Consider the following 22,779-nt stretch of genomic DNA (forward strand, 5'->3'; position numbering starts at 1 on the left):
CGCGCATATGCGCGGCGATGGGGCGCGCATATGCGCGAGCTGCCGAGAAACCGAGTAACGAGACCAGTAGGTCTCGCGCATATGCGCCGAAGATGTCGCGCATATGCGCGAGACGTGTAAAATGTGGGATGAGCCACTCGTCCTTGTGCATGCGCGTGTATGTATATATATATATATATATATATATATATATATATATATATATATATATATATATATATATACACACTCCTTCATTTTCCTATTAGAAATCGGAAGAAGGGTCGAAGCTTTGGGAGAGAAAATCCTTACGCAAATTGTGAAAAATCCATCCGTCAGATTTTGAATCCGACTTCGGTACGGTGTTCCTATCGACGTAGGCTACAACTGGACGTAAGTTTTGCTACGTTTTGATATGTTTTGAAATTATGGTGTTGTCAGAATCTGATATGATTCATATATGATGTTCTTGTTATGTTAGACATCGTATAATCGAAACTGGACTGAAGAACAGATAACATATGAAATTGTTATGATTTTTAGAGTTGAGTTGATTGAGAATTGATAGCAGAATTGAGTTGTTATTGATTATGAGATGTTAGAATTGATATCTGACGGATACGATATGGCTGGATATATTGAGATTACGCCGTTATGTTGTTGAAACAGAATTTGATTGAATGTTGTTTATATTCAGTATTGATTTGAACGGGTATTGATAGTATACTTCTTGGTATTGTCATTGCCAGATTGATATTGATAGGTTTTGAGTTCGAGACTTCGACAGAGTCAGAGTATCAGAAATAAAGGTATAAATTAATGTTGTGTCGGGATTGCACAAGTCGAGTGAGATTTGACTCGAGTTTCCCTAAATCACATACTTAGTTTATTACATTGATACTTGTAATTGATGAGATTGATATTTGTTGTCTATTGATTTATAGCCACTGCATGTATTGACTACTGAGTCGTTTAGTCATTGGCTGATTCGCCTAGTCACCGGCTGATTCGTCTGGTTATTGGCTGATTCGTCTAGTTATTGACTGATTCGTCTAAACTTTGGCTGATTCGCTTAATTACTGGCTGATTCGTCTAGTTATTGGCTGATTCGCTTAATTCTTGACTGATTCGTCAATTCTGCGGCTGTTTCGGCCAGACACTGGATATATTAATTATATCGATGCCGTTTAGGGATTGATTCATTCCTATCGACTGAGATTCGGTATATTTATCATTATCCAGACATCGAGATCCCTAGGTTAGAGTTGAGTCGAGTCTGAGACGACGCGTTGTTTGAGTCGAGTTTGAGTCTGAGTATGATTCATTGCTTGATATTGATTTATGTTTCTGATTTGATACATGTTATGAATATTTGTTATTATGCTTTTATATATGTTTTTATATAATTGCATATATACATTGTTTATACTGGGATTTATTCTCAACGGAATTATCCGGCTATTGTCTTGTTTTGTATGTGTGCATGACAACAGGTGGGACATGTTCAGGGTTGAGAAGATGAAGAGAGATCATGATTAGAGTGGAGGCTCCGGACTTGGATTAGAGATAGGGTTAGACACTTGATATTAGCTGTTAAACCTTAATTGAATAAATGTATGTGGTACAGGACTTGTACTTTTATACTAAGATGTATATTCATTTTATTTCACCATGTTCCGTATTTTAAAAAAATTTAGACCATGTTTTATAATTGATTAATTAGTCCCAATGATGATTAAGAAGATAATTAGCGTCTGGGTCCCCACACAAGCTAGCAAGACAACAAGAACGAGCCCCATTATCAACCCTTGCCCCGTTTTGGTTCCAACTTACGTGTTTCAAGTTCGTGCAATGTTTGGGATATTCTAGGTTTCTAAACTCATGAAAAACAATGCTTGATCATAACCTATATCATGGCAGCCCCTTTATATCAATCAAACATGAATTGGAAACAAAACTGAGAATTAAAAAACAATGCTCATGAAAAAGGAAATTTAAACAAAAGTGTCACTTGTTTTTCAAACTTTTTATGCATAACAACATATTAAGGTGTGATGATGTTTTGAAGGAAAGAAGTATGTGTGCCTTTGCGTATTTAACGCACGATTATTTGTTGACGATTGTGAAGAACGGGGCAAGAACCTTGGCTTGAACTCTTCCTTGAACTTTCGAATTTTTCTTCAAATTGTTGTGTGTGTATGAGTCGTGTATTTGGAGAAAAATTCAGATTTGAGGCGTGGGGTGGTGTTGCTAATGGGGAGGGTTTTTACATTATTATATAGTTAAATATTTTACTAACAAGCCTTTAGGCCTATTAAGCATAAATTTAGGCCCATTAATGCTTAATTAGAATTTAATTAAAATATTAAAATAGTTTTGTTTAAATTAGTTTGTGAATTTAATAGCCAGGTTGCCAAAAAGTTCGTATTTTTTTTGAAAACCCAGCACCAATAAAATTTACGTCCCGACGTATAAATCACCTCAAAACCCCTTATTTTCAAAAATATGAAAAACCATCAACCATATTTTAAACAATTAAAAATAATTATTTAATAAAAACATGTTACGTTTTCAGCCTTCGGTTTTTGTTCCTCGATCGCAACTTGAATATCCCTTAAAAATACAGTTTTATGCATAATGACAATTAAATCCTATTTAACATATATTCGTGCATATCACATAATCAATTAATTACTTATTTTTCATATTCTCTAGATTTGCATGCGGTTGAATTACGTCGTCTTAATTTTAGACCTTACAATCACGTACTCCAATGTTATTTTTTGTCGATAAATATCACTTCATTCTATCAATGTTTAATCTATACAAATTTTATATATTTGCAGTAATAAGTCAATGTCAAACCGGGCCAATTGTAATGACTCACCACACATTTGACCATAGATTATGAATCAATTTTTTTTATTTTAATTTTTTTTATATCTCATATCAAATTTACCAGTTTACTAATTACTAAATGATGTGCCATTTATGTGGGACTCTCAGTCGGGTACCCTAATCACAAATCCTTCCACACCCCTATTCCGTCGCCACTCACTCCGCCCACATCATCCCACCGACTCATAACCACTCCTCGGAAAAATCTTCTCATAAAAAGAAACTGAAGAATTCCAATTTTTCTAACTCGATTCTTGCGAAATATTCATGATTTAAAAAAAATTAAACCTACAAATTATCAAAAAAATCATAAAAATAATATAATCAAATTAAAAAAAAAAAATCAAAATCAAACTTACAGCAATTCATTCTAGGCAATATATTATAATGATTTGATATAAACAAAATTGATAATAGAATGAGTTTGCATAACCTATATATCTACGCACACAATAATATCGATATAAAATCAATTTTTTTTTTTGCATAAAAATTAAGTGGAAAAAAAAAAGAAATTCATATTTGTTCAAAGAAAGAGGATTGATGTGTTTCACGACCGCTTCTATACACACGGAATTTATAAGACAATAAAATAAAAAATTTGAGATGAAGAAATTGATGGTGAATATGAATTAAAAGATAAGGAATATATTTATAATTTGATATGATAAAAAGATTATTTTAATAAATTTGAAATTTCGCTAATTTTATTAAGGCAAAGGCAAGCATGGTCACCGCACACCATCGATGACTTTGACTACTCGATCGTTGACTTCCCCATGGTTTTCACAGGTGTAGTTGACCCGTGTTTATGTGTCAATGTGTCCACAATGACGTCATAACCAAGGGCGGAGGTATGTACTTATTTACCCGGGCTTGGCCTAATTTTTTTTTAAAATATGTATTTAAATTTTGTATAATTTTGGAATAATATGATATTAACTCGGGTAGATCAATTTATAATATTAAAATATTTTAGAGTTTAAAATGCCAGTCCGGGCCGGGGCAGAGCCATATTTCTGGCTCCGTCACTGGCTCCTTGTGCGCGGCGTAGCATAAGGTCTAGCTGCTGCTGGTTGGCTGAGTCACCATGATTTACCTCCTCTCACATTCCTGTCGGGCCGGGATGAAGGGCGCCTAAGACGAACGATTTCACCTTTTGGAGCAATGAGTTCCATTCTCGAATCTTCATGTCGGCATATAATACACCTTAGTTTACCAATATTAGTATTAATTCATCTATAATGATCTACTTTACCTAGTAATAATAATACCAGAACTACAAGTTTTTTTTTTTTATTTCTTTTTATATCTTTATCCCCTACTATATTTTTGTATATATTTTACTAGATGCTAACCAAATTTTCTTTGGTTTTCCGTAAACGATACAAAAAAACACCATGCCAACAATAATGTCATTTTCTAACCTGAATTGTTAGATTAGATGTCCAGCGAACCATTTTGTGGCTTGTGCTTGATTGACTCTAATGTAAAAATAATCTTTATTTTGATAATTTTTTTTTGGTTCTATCCAATTATGACATTTACTTTATATGTTTACTCATACAAGCTATATATATAAATTTGTTGAATATATAATAGGTACCATGAGGCATGTCTCTCAATGTAAGATCATGAAACTCATTAAGAAATGTACCAGATATTTTAAACAGGTTCTTACTCGAATCAGCCAATTAAAAATAAGGATAAATATCTCATGAATTTGAGACTAGTATATGGGATGTAAATATCATGTTTCATTGATAAAGACATGGAGATATTCATTTTTACAGATGGCTGATCATCTGATATGTAGCTACCTCTGGAGTTGACAAAAAGAGGGAAGAAGTAACATAACCGTCTAGATCAATTTCGAATAATATATTCTCATCATTTACCTTCTCGGTTTCAGTTGTCTACATTGTTTGCATTATTTTGTCAATCACAAAAATGGGGAAATTTTTGGATCACGAATTTGGTATATTTTGGTGGTTAACAAATAATATTAAGGCAACACTGATTTAAGAGAAACTGGTAATAGTTAAACAAAACTGATACGCTTCTAAATTGAATAAATAAGTCAAGGATTTCGGTTTACCAAACCTCAATTTAACCAGAATCGGTTTACGTCAGAACACTAAACTGATGTTCATATCAAGCAGTCTGAACAAACTGATCGCAACGGTGTACGAGTCAAGATTGATCGCGACAATGTGCGAACAGTCAGAAAAGAGTTGACATGGACTAAAAACAAGGCAACAAACGCTTTTGATTGAACAGATCTATTTCTGAGAGTATAAATAGAGGAAGGGTTGAATTCAAAAAGAGATGGATTATTCACTGATAAGATTAAGTCTTCAATATCCTTCATATACCTGAGAGAAACTGAATCAGTTCATCACAACTTTAAAAGAAATTGATCATGATCATTTATGATCATTTTGTGCTAAGTTAGTATCATTGTGCATTATACTTGTATAGCAGTTTGCAGACTGTTTATTAATTAGTTGAGATACTGGGAGTTTCAGTTTGGCAGTGTTTAAAATCAAAGTGAATCGAGATCTTGCAAACTGCTTGTATTATCCAAAAGTGTTATATTGAGAATCTATCTAGAGGAAGAATGGGTGACGTAGGAGCTTCAGTTCTCTGAACATCCAGAAACATGTCTATTTATTTTTACACTTCAGTTTACCCATTCTCATTCATTTTGTGATTTGTTCTAATTTGTCAGTCTAGTTTCTTTCCAAACTTATATGTTAGAAAACTGACATAGACATTCAGATATTCAATTTAGTTGTCAATCCATCTAAACTAATCAAAGAAACGTACTTATTGTGTCCAGTATTTATTCAACCTTTTTTTTCTAAACACTCGACCGATCCTACATGGATTTTTGTTCTTCTTTCATTCTTCTATCTTCAGTCTGTATTCAATTCTAATAAGGATAGCTCCTTCGAAGTAGCTACATAACAATATATTTGAACACATTTTCGAGGATGGCCTTTCTCATACATTCACTGGTCCATTATGCTATAGTAGATGTCTAACAAGTCAACTTGTGGCTTGAATTTTAATGAATTTTATGTATAAAAAATATCTTTATTTTAATAATATTTTATAGTTTTATCTCATTATAGCAATTATTTTATCTGTATACTCATATATGTAACATAAATTGTAAGGTCCAAAATACGATAACATAATCCAACTGCATATAAATTTAGGAAAAATGAAAAATACATAATTAAATTATTTTAATTGCATTAATGAAATGTGGTAGGCATGTTTACATGTTAAAAATATGGTTTTCAAGGGTTATTCGAGACGCAACCGAGGAACGGAGACCGTAGGCAGTAAAGGGAAAATATTTTTATTAAATGATTATTTTTAATCATTTAATATATGGTATATTTAAGGTGTGATTTTGAAAATGGTGGTTTTTGGGGTTTTTTTTAAAACTAATTTAAATTTTAAATTTTTTTTCAAAAATAATGCAAAAAAAAAAAGTGTTGCAAAATTACGGCAAATCGTGCTTACAAAGCACGGACGCTGCACATGTGGAGCAGCGTCCGTGCTTAGTAAGCACGGATTAAGTCCACGTTGGCTTATTAGCGACGGTTTCACACTCCCGTCGCTACTAGCAACGGTTTATTTACCGTCGCTAATCGCGACGGTTTAAAAATCCGTCGCCAACGCAAAAGGTTTAACGAAAAATAATTATTTCATACCGATACCGGAATTTTCAGTACGGTATCCTTTTCGGTATACCGATTTTTCGGTAAGTTCGATATTTTTTTCTGTACGATTTTTCGATATTTCGATATTTTTTCTCAGCCCTAGCCGTGAATAGTAAATGACGACATGCGATTAATGTACGCCGTTAATGTCCACACATAATGTTTTTAAAAATATTTTACTATTAACAGCGCACATAAAGATGCACGCCGTTGATAATACTATGAACGGCGTGGCGTGTCTTTATTGTGCGCTGCTAAAATTGCATATGTTATTAACATCACACATAAATGCAAGCTGCAAATATTACTATCCGCGGCGTGCATTTATAGTACTATCTGCAGCTTGTATTTATGTGTGCTGTTAATAACATATGCAATTTTCGCAGAGCACAATAAAGACACGCCACGCCGTTCAATGTATTATCAACGGCGTGCATCTTTATGTGCGCTGTTAATAGTAAAATATTTTTAAAAACATTATGTCTGGACATTAACGGCGTACATTAATCGCACGTCGTCATTTACTATTCACGGCAAGGGTTGAGAAAAAATATCGAAATACCGAAAAATCGTACAGAAAAAAATATCGAACTTACCGAAAAAAATATCGAACTTACCGAAAAAATCGGTATACCGAAAAGGATACCGTACTGAAAATTTCGGTATCGGTATCAGTATGAAATATTTTTTTTTCGATATTTCGGTATATACCGAAATAACGAAAAATAATTTTTTTATTGTTATTATTTTTTTAAATTTAAATCGGTCTACCGAAAATATTTCGGTACACCGAACCGGTACTGGTATAAACTTTTTTCCCATTCGGATGCGGTATGGAAAAATTCCATAATATAGCGACGGTTTTACACAACCGTCGCAAAATTTGAGTTGGCAACGGTTTTGTAACCTGTCGCTAGTAGCGACGGTTATTAAATCGTCGCTAGTTGCGACGGATTTGTAAAACCGTCGCTAATAAGCCAACGTGGACTCAATCCGTGCTTACTAAGCACGGACGCTGCTCCACATGTGCAGCGTCCGTGCTTTGTAAGCACGGTTTGCCGTAATTTTGCAACACTTATTTTTTTTGCATTATTTTTGAAAAAAAATTTAAAATTTAAATTAGTTTTAAAAAAAACCCTGGTTTTTGAGATGTTTTCACATGCCGAGTCGTATTTTAAACCAATAATCGATTTGTGGAAGAAAACGAGGACTTTTTGGCGGCTCGGTTATTATTTTCGAAAACTTTTCAAAACGAGATATTTTTCCTAGTTTATAATGAGCCTAATGGGTCTATTATATCAAGGTTATTGGGTATAAATTTATATTCAATTATTTTTATCAAAAGATGGAGTTTTTAAACCACAAAACTCTTCATATCACACACTCCAAGCATTAGAAACCTATGGTTTCTCTCCCCACCCCACACGAACACACACCACAAATTTTTGGAAGCAATTCACCTGGACTTTGAAAGGAAAAATGCAGCAAGGTCTCTCCCGTCTATCCGCCAGCGTTCTTCGCATCTAGAATTGATTTGCGTGTGTGAATCACGTAAATGCATGCCTTATTACTTCTTTTCTAATCGTTCATACCATATTATGTGTGAATAAGTGTTATTGCATGAAAAAATAATAAGCATTATATTATTTTCGTTTTTATGGCATACACATGTTAAAACTTAGATTTTCATGCTTTACAATTAATGTTATTTATGCACAAAGAGGCTTCCAGGTTAGGGCTATTAGAAGGGTCGATTTTCAGAGGGTTTCATGGTCCTTAGGTGAATGGTGAATGGCTGGAGAGCTAGGGAAAGGGGCTGCACAAAACCTAAGGTTTTCATGGCTTGTAGGGCACGGTTTTGGGAGAAATTGAAAAGAGGGTTGTGCAGGGACTGTCCAAGAGAAGGGTGGGCATGTGAGGGTCCTAGCCACGAGCCATGGTGGTTCACGCACCTCTGGAGGGGCTCGGAAAGGCTGTAGCCGCAAGATAGGTCACGCATCCTTGTTGTCTTGCGCAAGGGAGAGGAACCATGCACAGACTTGTGCATGGCTGGCTAGGCTGGTCCATGAGGGGTCCTATGGGTTTATTATTGGTCCTAGGAAGGTTGCATAGGGTCTGGACTTGTTGGTTAAGGACTAGGGTCGAAGGAACTCGAAGATGGTTAGGGCTAGGGTTTGGTTCGAAAGTGAATAAATTTTCAGTACATTTCTAAGCATTTCTATAGGATCTAAATGGAATTATTTGGGTTGCATTGGGTGTGGTTAGGTGTGATTAAGATATGGTTAAACTTTGGTTAAGATTTGGGTTGATTCGGGTTAAAACCGGGACTTCTGTTCAAGTTTTAAAACGAATTACGAATTTTGTCGAGGAGCTTAAGTTTACGTCTAAGAAATGTCCATAGGTGTATTTTAAGGTGTTATAGTAAGTTTGGATGGATTCGGGTTGTCGTTTTAAGGTAAAAGAGTAAAATGGTCAAGTTAGGATTTCAAGGGCAAAATGATCATTTCGCACCTGAATTACGCTAGCAATCCTTACAATGTCCTGAATGCAGTAACAAATGTTAAAATGTGTATTTTGAAAGGTTATTGAATTTTTTGATGAAAATTTTAAAATTTTAAAGAATAAGTTGCATGCTTGGTTTCCAGAAAATGTTATATATATGAATTTTTATCAGTGATGAATATGATAAAATGTTTTGAAGGAGGTGATTTGATTGTGACTAATATGAACACGAACACGAATACGAAATGACACGATGACATGAAAGGCCAAGACTCAGTTGACCGGTGAGAGTGTTGTTGATGTCCCCGTCACCTGGTACCATGGTAATATGTAAGATTTAATTGACAAACAGCTAATACGAAAGTCACAATTAATGATCTAAATTCATCTAAGGATAATAATAATACGTATATGTATACGATGAAAGAAAAGGTTTAAGTTTATGCATATTCATGAAAAGCTATTTTTGTTAAAAGTATTTTCACTGTTGCATGTGGATATATACATATTACTTGTTACTATGGTTAAGGCTTACCGAGTCAATAGACTCGATAGTTGTGAATGATGCAGGTGATGGTTTTGGTGTTGAGAGAAAAGGGTTGAATGACTGAACTGGATCGGCGGATGGTGCACTAACACGAGGACCTACGCATTGTAGTTTTTCCGTACAGTTATGATTTTACATTATTTTAAAGATTTTGATGACTTTCGGAAGTAAGATTGGTTTTTGAGTTGACTATGACGTTTACGCTATTTTTGAAAAATAATAGTTTTAAGTTTGGTTTGACGTTTACGATTTTATGATTTTCAGTGAACTTTTGAGATTTTTGAGTAAAATAAATATTGAGTTTATTTTAAATGTGCAAAAGTATATATTTATAATTATATGCATATTTCGACCGAAGCAAAGAGGTTTTAGAAAAAAAATTCTAGTATATTTTAAAGGAAAAGGAGTTAGAGACGTTTCATAGATAAAGTCATTTAGCATAGAATAGGTACCATGAGGTCTACCTCGCTATGTAAAAGCATGAAACTCATTAAGAAAGAATACTGTATATTGTAGGTAGTTTCTTAGTCGAATCAACAACATAAAATAATGATAAATTTCGCTTGAGCTTGAGACTAACATATGTGACGTAAATGTCATGTGTTCTTGGTAAGTGCATGGAGATGTCCGTTCATACAGATGAGTGATCATTTGATGATACACTAAACAACCCTCCCTCTGACTTCTAAGTGGTTATCACTTACGAGTGGAAAGTTCACGGCTACGGTGGTACACCATTAGTTCTTTGACCCCGAGTCAACATGAAAGCTCTACGTACTAGCATTGTACTTTGATTCGTTTACCAATTCTATTGAGGGTCATCATGTGGGAAGGTTGGGTGTAGTTTCGAAATACGTAGGAGCTAATAAATTGTAGTTCAGGATTCACCGTTTGCCTAAGAGTGAAGATATCATTATGATTTAATGAGTTGATAGTGTAGGAGTCTCTGACCAGAGCAAGACATGTGCTTTGGGAAAAGTGTTTTCTTAGTTTCACATATCATGTTACTGTTATTACTCAAAGATACATCACATCATTATCGAATTCAATTTCAACTCTTGATATGCCAAAATTTCCTTCCTCTCTCTCTACACAAGCAACATTCAGCCACTTCAATTTTTCACAAGAAATATTTCGGCCACTTTTACAGCCACATTGCAGTCGGATTTCTGAAATTCAAGCGATCCAATCTCGACGTAAATTTCATTTAGATCTCTATTCCGATCTATACGAGGAATCCAGTTTCTGATCGCGGACCTTAGTGATTTATCAAATAAAGAAGAAAATTTGTTCGTACGAATTTACTAGAAGGACTAACTTCGCTAATCTCGGACCGGTTTTGTGTCCAGCATTTAATACGCAAAGGTTAGCCAATCTAAACACTATATGAATATTTTAAATCATACAACTCCCAAAGAACGTTTTGAACGTTAAAACAAATTTTTTTTAAACTTCTATTGAATTTTTTGTGCGAGAAAATGATACTCCAAGAGTGATATCTGAGTTAGTTTTTTCAATCATATGATTTTATTATTTAAATTGTGTTGATTAATTTATTTATAACCGCGTTTGAAATTCCAGAAAATTGAAGTCCCTGAAAATATATTTTCAAAAACAAAAAAAATTATACCGCGGCTGCCAGAAACTATTCTGGGCAGTGCACTTGCGCAAGGACTGCCATGGTGCATGATTCTTATTAAATATTTTCTAAATTTTATAATCTACTAATTAAATAATATATATTGTATTATCAATAACTAACTAGGCACGAAGTGTTCTATATTAATTAAAAATAGTATTTTTGTTTTGATAAAACAGTTAATCCTAAAATCTAACAATCGGGATAGCTGCAATTAATAGATCGAGTTTCGCTCATTTATTTAGATTAAATATTCTATGATAGCACAACACACTTAATCAATCGCTATTCATATACCAATCGTTCATGACAATTACGGATCATTGAATTCATGGATAGCAGTAGAAAATTATACATCGAATTAAATTGTCAGATTAACCGAAATACAACTTTCATAGAATTAAATATAAATCAACAAATATTTGAACAAAACACGAATATTAAATTGAAGCACAAAAAGCCTCACAGTGATAAATTGAAATAGTAAAAATATCCTCTGGATCAGAAATAAAACTTAGCCTAAGGGTGTAGAGAGGAGATGAGAAATTCTTGTGTCTTCTTCTTTTTCTTCACGTTGAAGAGGTAGAGGGAGAATTGAGAATTCTTCTTCGACTATGTGTCTCCTTCTTTTGTACATGTAGTACTTATTGAGTCAAGGAGAAAAGCCTACTAAGATCAGGTAAAACCTAATGTACACAAAATCATATTTTATGCAATAAAACTCTATCTTATCTTTATTTCTCCCAACAATAATCTCCAATTATTTTTCACAACTCAAATGAAATAATTAGGAGTCTCAAATCTAGTATTATCCTTGTAATTTTCGGAATTCAGATTTAGTTGTGCAGGCAGCTGAAGGATAGTCATAAGGCGTGATCACGCTTTGTGGAAAGGCCACTTCTGAATTTTTCTACTTCAAGTCTTCCACTAAGATCATGTCGGCAACTTTATTTGTGATATAAAATAACAATTTTTAGCTCAGATTTATCGCAAGAACAGAAAACTTAATCCTACAATAAAATCAAACAAAAATATGTAAATTAAGCACGTTGGAAGTGATAACAATGAGAGATACGCCAACAAAAAATACAAACTATTATGAGCTTATCATTCTGCAATTTGTATTAAAGCTAAGGTAATTTTTTTTATCACTATAAGTTGTTAATGGGATGTATGCAGATCATTAGGAAGTAATTATTATTTCATCTGTTGATTAATGTGACAAATAAATTAATGTGAACTTTTGAGTAGAAAAATGTCCGCAAGACTATTTGGACTTTCGGTTGGAACCACCATCTCCAAGTCAAAGTTTGATGGCTTCAATTTATTCAATTTTTGTTCACTTGTGGAAGGTTCTGTTGTTTCTATAATTTAATCAAATTCATGAGCTGCTAATGAGTCGTCGATAAATTTTTTCATGTACGTATATATAGCTATAATTTTATATATTAAATATATAAAATTAAACACGAATGACTCATTAACATATTAAGTCTAAAATAGTATTTTATTTCGTCGATTAGTTCTATAATCGAATTAATTATTATATGTTATTATGTGAGATTTGTTAGAAAAATTAATAAATTCAAATAATTTAAATATACAGATTTTAATCTAAAATTTTAGAATAAGTGAAGATGTTTTTTTTGTTCAAATATTACTTAAAAATAAAATAAAATACTCCAAAGTTGATACTCTAAAGATATATTTGTTTATACCAGCCAACTAGCACATAATATAATGGCTATTTAATACGAAATGTGAAATAAAGGTTGAAGATAAATCCCTATAAAGTTATAGGAGAACTAATTTATAGGCATTTGGTGATCCAATCACAATATCACATCATGTAATAACTCGACTATTATTAATTTCAAGACATTATTTATGAAATTTTTAAGCCAAGAAAACAATGTTAAAAGCATGACAAATGACAATTCTAGAAAATCATGCAATTATTGTGTTAACATGTTGTACCACGTCATTTTGTGTTGGGATTTATATAGATTTGAGACCTTAGAAAGACATAAAAAGCATGTGGACTAGGTGACCTATCTTATTTTTTTATGATTACGAAACTTCTAGACGTTATTTTTTTGTTGTACGCTGGGTACATTCAGGCTAATAACATTCCATACAAATCACATTAATCAGATAAACCATATGAGCAAACCATATGTAACGGACTCGTCCAAATTTATATATATGAACTTGAATCCATATTATTAATATTCTATTGCGAACAACTAGCGAAAGATCGAATATAATAATATTGATTCAAATTCAACTCTAAAAAATTTCAAAAATATTCGTTCAGATCGAATTCAATAACATTTTAAATATAAATCAAATATTTTTCAAGACGGGTTGATTCGTTTGCACCTAGATTGTATATCAAAGTTGTAGAAGAAGATTAAATTTCAAATGAATCCATACTTTAATTATATTGTTACTATGATATAAAAATTTATAGTATTATATGATATATATATATATATAAATATTAATATGTTTCTTGTGAGACGGTCTCACGCATTTTCTAAAGCACGTGTCTTGTTTACCGACTCAATTGAGAAACTTCACTTATGCAGAGCAAATGCAGGTTGATGAATCAATCGAGTGGGAGTTAGTCATATATGTTGAGATAAATTCTTTAATGTCTAGTCAAACATAGAAGTTAGCAGAGTTACCGTATGAGAATAAAGCATTGCAAAATAAATTGGTTTACCAAATAAAATAAGAGCACGATCGTAGCAACCACTATAAAGCAAGATTGGGTATGAAACTTTTTCAGCAAAAATAAGGAGTTGAATACACTGAAATTTTTTGTTCGGTGGTCAAACTTACTACAATCAAAATTATTCTTGGGTTAGTCACAAAGGAAAATACCTATCTTCAATATATGGATATAAAAATATTTTTTTTTCATGGTAATTTGGAGGAAGAAATTTACATGAAACAACCAAAAGGCTTCGATGTAGAATGGAAGGAGAAAATGGTGAGTAAGCTTTAAAATTACGAACATACGCCTAAATAGTGGTACAAAAAATTTGAATGTTTTATGAACAATAATGGTTTTTTTAGATGTTATGCAGATCACTGTTGTTATATCAAAAGATTTGATAGCTCTTATGTGATTTTATTACATTTGTGGATGATATGTTGATTGTTCAAACTAGTTTTTTGGATATTGATAAGTTGATAAAGAAAATGTCTGAAGAGTTTGAGATAAAGGATATGGAAACTGCAAAACAAATCTTTAGATAAGAATTATTAGGTACATAGATGTCCTAAATTTGTCTCTGAAAGAATTAACCGATATAAAGGGGATCAGTTCTTATATATATCAGTTCAGTTATGGTGAGAACTGAACTGATAACAGCTCGAATTGATCACATCGGTTTGAAAACAACAGTTAAACAGTTAAGTACACAAGATATGTTTATGGATGTTCAGAGACTTCAACTGCTCCTACGTCATCCCTTCTACCACCTCGGGTAGGTTTCACTCGAAAAATTTGATTTATACAATACCTTGTACAAATCCAATCAGCTTAGGACTTACCCTACTGCCTAACTGAACTCCTACCCTAGACTAAAGGCAACACCTTCCAGCCAACACTTTTTAACGTCTATGTGTCAAAGAGTACATACACAAGTTTTATGTTTTTGTGCAAGAGTCATTCAACTTATCAGTACGCTCAATTTATGTATGTGAGTGATTGTATGTGTACGTGTGTGAGAACTGAACTATGAATACAACATGAAAGTGTTCTCACACAGTGAGAATTTTGCTTCTAGACTAAGTAGTTGGCATGTTCTATTTTTCTCTTTTTTTCTGATCTTCACATACTTGTTTGTTGATGGTCTTGATCTTGTATTTAAAGAGGCTTCATGATTGTACATCAAAACTCATCAAATATGTCTGTTGCAGTTCGAATTTGTTCTTGGCTTTAATCTCTGCTGCAACGTTCATTATTGTACTTTGATCGTACAATTGCTTTTATACTATTGTGAACAGCTAGATTCTATTTATATAAGCTTGTCGTGTTCTGTAAACTGATTGATTCCTAACTGATGTTCTGAACTGGTCAGTTGAACTTATCTTGAACTGGTTCGGTGAAATCAGTTGGCTCGTCAGCTGAACTGATTTCGCTGCTTCAGTTGAACAGGTCAGCTGGACTCTTCATCAGTTGAGGATCTTCATCAGCTAGTCGGGCTTTTAAAAGTCTTCTACTGAACTGCCTATCAGCTATACAATCAGTTAAACTAGTCTTTCGACATATCAGTTGAATTGGTTCAGTTTTGGCAATCAGTTGGCACTTTCAGTTTGTATCTCGATAGCTTCAGTTTAGGCTCGATAACTGATCAGGGCGAATCCTGATCAGTTCCAGTTACTTCGTACTTAGATAAAATCATTAGAAACAAAATAACAAATTTTATTAACATCAAAATCAAGATTACGAACATGAAATGTTCCAACAATCTCCCCTTTTTTATGATCAAAAAACTTGAGCAATTAAAGCAATTTAAAATTTTAAAATTAAGTTGATTCTCCTCCTTTGTGAGTATCAAAACATTTAAAAACATTTAAGCGAATAAAAGAAATTTTCAGTTCGAGGGATAAGAAAGCTCCCCCTCAAGAACTGAATTATAAAACGAGTTTGAAAAAAATTTCAGTTCGAGGAAGAAAACTCCCCCTCAAGAACTCAATTAAAAACTCCCCCTTAAAAATATATAATCATTTATGCATTTTAAAAAAAATTAACAAAATTTAACATTCAAGCAGTTTAGGAAACACATTAACTGATATCAGTTCAATTACATTCAAACTAACTGGATAAACATTATGTTTATTTAATCAAATAAGCGTCCATGTATTATACATTAAGCACATCATCATATATAAGGGAAATACTACTACAATAACATATTTTAAACAAAATCAAGTATCAGTTAGTTTATACATAATAGAATTGGATGTACCAATAACTAGTTTCGTTAAATGCTTTGAAAGGCTGCATCAATTTCAAGTCTCTTTTGTTATAAGTGCAACTAATTTGCCTTGTACTTGATCTCTGTGTTGGCTAACTAGTCGAGCTAACTCAAACTGAAGTCAACTGATATTGAACCGCATTGATCATATACTCTGATCTGATATGGCAGTTAAGCGATGGTATACTCCTGGTGATTAAGCTCTACTTTAATCATCCATCATTTCAGCTTAGCTGGTTTTCATCTGTTGATCGGCGGAACTGGTAGGCTGTCAACTGAAATATTGTTCACCGATTAGTTTAGCTTTTCTGCTGTCAGTTGAACTCAAAACCCTAAAAGTTGCTAAAACAACAAAATCCGGAGTCGAGAGAAGTGGCTACAATGTTAGTTGCAGATCCAACAATATTTTCTCTTTCCACAGTAAGCTCATATAAAATTTATAAGAGGATTTTAAAATCCATTTTAAATAACATTTTGAAACATATTTTAAAATATTAGCTTTCAAATGTCCTTATTAGAATAACTGGCTCTGATACCAATTGATGGATCGGTTCGGCTACCTTTGAAGGTGCTTCAAACACAATATTCTCAATGACTGCTATAGATCGTGTTTTAAGAATGTAAACACCGATGAATTAGATCGAGTTTGGTTATAAACCAAGCGACAAATACTCAACATAATCATTCATTAAGAAAGATAATCAGTTTAAAGCTTTTAACTTTTGTAAACTGATTAACGGATATAAAGGGGATTAGTTCTTGTATATATCAGTTCAGTTATGATGAGAATCGAACTGATAACAGCTCGAATTAATCAAATCAGTTTGAAAACAATAGTTAAATAGTTAAGTACACAAGTATATTTATGGATGTTCGGAGACTTCAACTTCTCCTACGTCACGTCACCCCTTCTACCACCTCGGGTAGGTTCCACTAGAAGACTTTGATTTATACAACGTCTTGTACAAACTCACTCAGCTTAGGACTTACCCTACTACCTAATTGAACTCTTAGCCTAGACACCAGCCAACACCTTCTTGCCAATAATATAGCATATTAAGATAACCTCCTCATAAGCTGATTAAAGACTTAATAATATCCGACAATATCTTCTAAAAATACCAAAGATCCAGCAGCCTTGGCTTATCCAACAAAACAACCTAATAGCTGTAATGCCCGAGACTTAATTACTGTAATCAGACGTTGATTAATTGACATGATTGAGGTTATACGAACTTAAATGAAGAAGCCGGGCATCGTTACATTATAAGCCAAGATGTTCAACCGAACATCTCAAGATGTTCGGCCGAACATCTCAAACGGCCGGCGCACATGCGCGAAGAAACACGCGCATATGCGCGAGGGGTCCAGAAGCCCTCGCGCATATGCGCGACATAAGACGCGCATATACGCGACATTTCCAGAATCTTTGGCGCATATGCGCGAGATGAAGCGCACATATGCGCGAGTGTTTTTGTGGCAAATTTTGGAGAAGCCGCGTTTCTAGCCATGCATGAAGTATATATATATATATATATATATATATATATATATATATATATATATATATATATATATATATATATATGTATATATATATATATATATATATATATATATATATATATATATATATATATATATATACAGACGTTAATCAGATAGAATGAGAAAGAATTGGGGAGAAATGGTTTCAAGTTTCCTTGATGAGAAAAAATTGTGATTACGGGAAATCCGTCCGTCAGAATTTGAATCCGACTTCAGTACCAAGTTTCTATCGACGCAGGCTACAACTGGACGTAATTTTTGTTACGTTTAGACATGATTTGAAATTATGATATTGTCAGAATTGAATATGAATCAGATATGATGTTTCTGCTACAGTAGACATTGTATAATTGAAGTCAGATTAAAGAATAGATTGGTTATACAATTGTTATGATTTTCAGAGTTAAATTGATTAAGATTTGATATCAGAGTTGTATTGTTATTCAGATTATGAATAGTACTGATATCGATTATGAGTTGTGGTATTATATCTGTGATGTTCAGATTGACGGGGTTATTCAGATTGTATTGTTATGCCGTCGAAACATAAGTTGATTTAGATTGATTAGATTCAGTAATGATCTCGATTGTATCGTGATATCGTTGATATGGATTAGATTGTACCTTGTTCAGATATGGATCAGATTATATACTGATTTGAGTATTGATCAGAACAGGTTTTGAATTTAGTTATTTACTGATATTGTAATTATATGATTGTCATTGCCAGACTGGGTATGGACAGATCAGAATGCAAGACTTCGTCTTCGTCAGACCAGGAAGACAAAGGTATAAATAAATGTTGATTCGGGATTGCACAACTCGAGTTAGGTTTGACTTGACTTTCTTAAAATCACATACTTTATTTTATTGCATTGATATTTGCAATTATCAGACTGATATGTTTAATTTATTGAATTATAGCAGAGCCAGAGTTTGAGTCTATGACAGATCAGCCTAGCTAGGGCAGAACCGCCAAGTCTTTGTCAGAACTGCTCAGACCCTAGACTTGTGGCATATCGATGAGCTTAGATGTAGATCGACGTCTATTGTAGACACTCGATATAGCATGCCCAAGTCTAAGTCTTTGTCAGAACTGCTTAGACCCTAGAATTACGATGTATCGATGAGCTTAGATGTAGATCGACGTCTATTGTAGACACTCGATACAGCATACCAAAGTCTAAATTAGATCGGGATCCCTAGATTAGAAATAAGATAAGATCAGATAACGAGTCATTGATTCATGTAGTCATATTAGATACATGTTTTGATGTTTGGTTATGCTTTTATATATTTTTTATATGATTGCATGTATACATTGTTTATACTGTGATATTTATATCTCACCGAAGTTATCCAGTTGTTGTCTTGTTTTGTATGTGTGCATGACAACAGGTGGGGCAGGATCAGGGTCCAGAAGATGATGAGAGATCGAGATTAGAGTGGTGATCACGGACTTGGATGTAGATAGGTTTTATTACTTGATTGTAGTAGTTGAACCTAGTTTTAAATTAGATGCATGTTATACAGGATTTGTATTATTATACTGGTTTGTATAATAGAATGATTTCATTACCTTCCGCATGTATATTTTAAAAAGAAAAATATTTAGACCATGTTTATCTTAATTGATAATTAAACCCCAAAGATGATTAAGAAGATGATTAGCGTCCGAGTCCCCACAATAGCAATCCGGCATCATCAAAATATAAAATAATTTATTAACTTATTATTCAATTATTTTAGTTATATATATATGCGATATTTATTTAAAAATAAATACATAAAACCTCAATTTTGATTAATTAATATTTGGTCGATTAAATAACAACTAATTAAATCTGAATAAATGAGTGTGCATTATTTGAAAATTTTGGGGCCCTTTTGACAATCTTCCAAAAAAAATTACATGACATATATGATATTGCACATGCTTTATAGGTGAACCACAAATTGCACACATGCCAATGTTAACACAAAAACCAAAATTTTATTTTCTTCCTAAAATAGAACGAAAGGAATATAAAATCAAGCTTAAATAATATTGTCGATCCAAATATATAAATGCACAATTTTAGGGATGTCAATGGGTTCGGGTTTTATCCAGACCCTCAATGGACCCGCCCTGTCTGGGACGGGTTTGGATATACTAAATGGGTCATGGGACGAGTCTCATGTCAAATTTTTCATACCCGTCAGGATATGGGACGGGTCATGGATCCTATAATGTCCGTCTCATACCCGTCCCATATATGTGGATATAAATTGATGTACTCGCGAAGATGGTTGTTAGGTGGGGTGGAAGGTAAATAAATCACAGTTTATTTTGTTATCATACTTTCATTTTAATTTTGTTATTGTACTTCTCTCTTTAAATTACATTTTTTTTACGGTTTTAAATTACATTTTTATTTTTTCAATGTACTTTCTCTCTTTAATTTTGTAGATAATTCTTCAAATAATTTACCAACTTGTCCCACTATTCTTGATGAAGAGGAAGATAATCCTGAAGAATGTGTCTGAAAGATTGCTTACTCGCTGGTTTTACATTGATCTGTTTAAGTTCTGTTATGAGTTATTTTTGGGGTGTCAAGACTTTCTTTTGGAGAGATAGTAACTCTTTTTTTATATATATAATGCATTATGTCGTGAAAATACTTTATTTGTTATTATTAAGTGTGGTCGAAGACATGAATTAGTTTTCTATTGTGTTATATTTAGAGGCTTGTTTGTTTCATAATTCAGTCATGTGATAAGAAGATTACTGTTTTCATTTTAAAAAAAAAAAATTACGTCTCGCAGGTCTACGCGGCCCCATTTCGTATTTGGGGTGGAGTGGGTCCGAAGAATATTTAATCGGGATGGGGCTGGTAATGTGTCAAAGTTTTCTTCATGAAACGATTATTTGGTTTTGTCATACCCACTTCATTGACATCTCTACACAATTTTGAATTTTCCATTAATATATATATATATATATATATATATATATATATATATATATATATATATATATATATTTACTAATTGTAAATCGTATGTGTTTTAAAAATCAATAGTAAGACAAAATGCGTAGACTAACTTAATTTTATTTCTAACTAATCATAATAAAATCTATTTTATGACAAAATATTCTTAGCAATACTCCTTTTGAATTTATATCCTAATTGTAAATCGTATGTGTTTTAAAAATCAATAGTAAGACAAAATGCGTAGACTAACTTAATTTTATTTCTAACTAATCATAATAAAATCTATATTATGACAAAATATTCTTAGCAATACTCCTTTTGAATTTATATCAATAAAACAGATCGATCCGATATTACCATAATATTCGATCCATACTTTTGACATATTACACAATACTTTTCTGTAACACGAGTAACAAAAAATGATTTTTTTTATACCGAAAAATAATATTTTTTAGATAAGAAAATATATTTTCATTCAAATTAACATATATCAAACAAATATTTTTGACTAAATTTTCACTCAAATCGTTATATATTACATTATATTTTTTTCAATAATAAATAACAAAAAAATTATATTTTTGCTATAAAAGTTAATATTTTAACATAAAAATAGTACTTTTATAAATTAGGTCAAGTTTGATCGGGTCGAGTCGGAGTCTCTGATTGACCCATGAGTCTCTTTCACGAAAGGGCAAAAACTTGTGTGAGATGGTCTCATGAATCGTATTTTGTGAGACGGATCTCTTATTTGGGTCATCCATAAAAAAATATTACTTTTTATGGTAAGAATATTAATTTTTATTGTGAATATAGGTAGGATTGACACGTATCACAGATAAAGATTTGTGAAATCATCTCACAAGAGACCCATGTTATTCTAGAGGAGAAAATAATTAGACTGTTCTTGAAATTATTTAAAAAAATCGATCACTTTTTAAATATTTTTTCTACCTTTTATGATTTCTAATAATAAAATAATTTTTTTTTAAAAATACACATTTTGATGACGTAAAAATAAATAAATTCAAATTTTCTATTTTGATCAAACAATATTACAGCATGACCAGAAAAATCAACCTCTATGCAAAGGCGATCGATTTTGAACCGTAACCTTGGCGCTCCGAAACACCTTCATCGGGCTCGGAAAATTCCACAATTTCCACCTCGCCGGAGACGAGCCCACGTCGGGCCGCCGGAAACCAGTCGCCGTTGTCGTGGAGCTGACGGACCTCGATCTCGTGATCATCCTCGAGAAGTCTTCGATCCTGCTTTTGCTTTCAGAATTCTCATCAATATTGCCGTAATCACTAAGCTCTTGGTTCTCTGTCGTTTTCTTCGTCCCACTTCTCTTCAGGACCGACAAAAACGACGGCGTCTTGGCGCGGAGGCTACCCGACCGGAGGAAGGGGATACCGACGGATCTCGAACGGCGGAGGGACGGTTCTCCGTCGCTACTGAAATAAGCGCCGCTGAAGAATGAGAAAGGGGAAGACGAGGATGATGAAGCCGACGCCGTATTGGAAGGGCAGGAGCATGGACGGGAATTCGCGCAGTTGGGGCAGAGGACGCCGAGGCGGTGCCGGAGACATGCCGGGCAGACGCCGCTGCGCCGCTTCTTGGAGGGGTGTTTTGGACATTTCCACGCTTCTTCTTCTTCAATCAAATAGAGCGCCATTTGTGTGTGAATATGTTACTGTATTTGTTGTGGATATATATATATACATATATATATATATAGGGGGCGTTTGGCCAACTATCAATTACCGACTTTTGGCGTCAAAAATTAAATGGATTTTGACCTTTTTAACACTCAAACTTTTCACCTAATCTAAAGTGGAGTTAACTATTTGGCCAAACAATTTTGTATAGGTGTGAAAAATATGATAATATAGTCCATCAATCGTGTTTATCTCTAATTTACCGTTGAGATGACATTCATCTGTTGGAAGTAATG

The 22,779-nt window shown here is 33.1% G+C and overlaps 1 protein-coding gene across 1 annotated transcript; it reads right to left on the reverse strand.

Moving 5' to 3' along the window:
• Positions 1 to 21,897: 21,897 nt before the first annotated feature.
• Positions 21,898 to 22,500, reverse strand: LOC140811273 (uncharacterized). Its single transcript, XM_073169140.1, has one exon. It carries the CDS (start codon positions 22,498 to 22,500, stop codon positions 21,898 to 21,900), a length of 603 nt encoding a protein of 200 aa, XP_073025241.1.
• Between the last annotated feature and the right edge of the window lie 279 nt (positions 22,501 to 22,779).

Source organism: Primulina eburnea, chromosome 14 (assembly GCF_022965805.1).
Source record: "Primulina eburnea isolate SZY01 chromosome 14, ASM2296580v1, whole genome shotgun sequence".
NCBI lineage: Eukaryota > Viridiplantae > Streptophyta > Magnoliopsida > Lamiales > Gesneriaceae > Primulina > Primulina eburnea.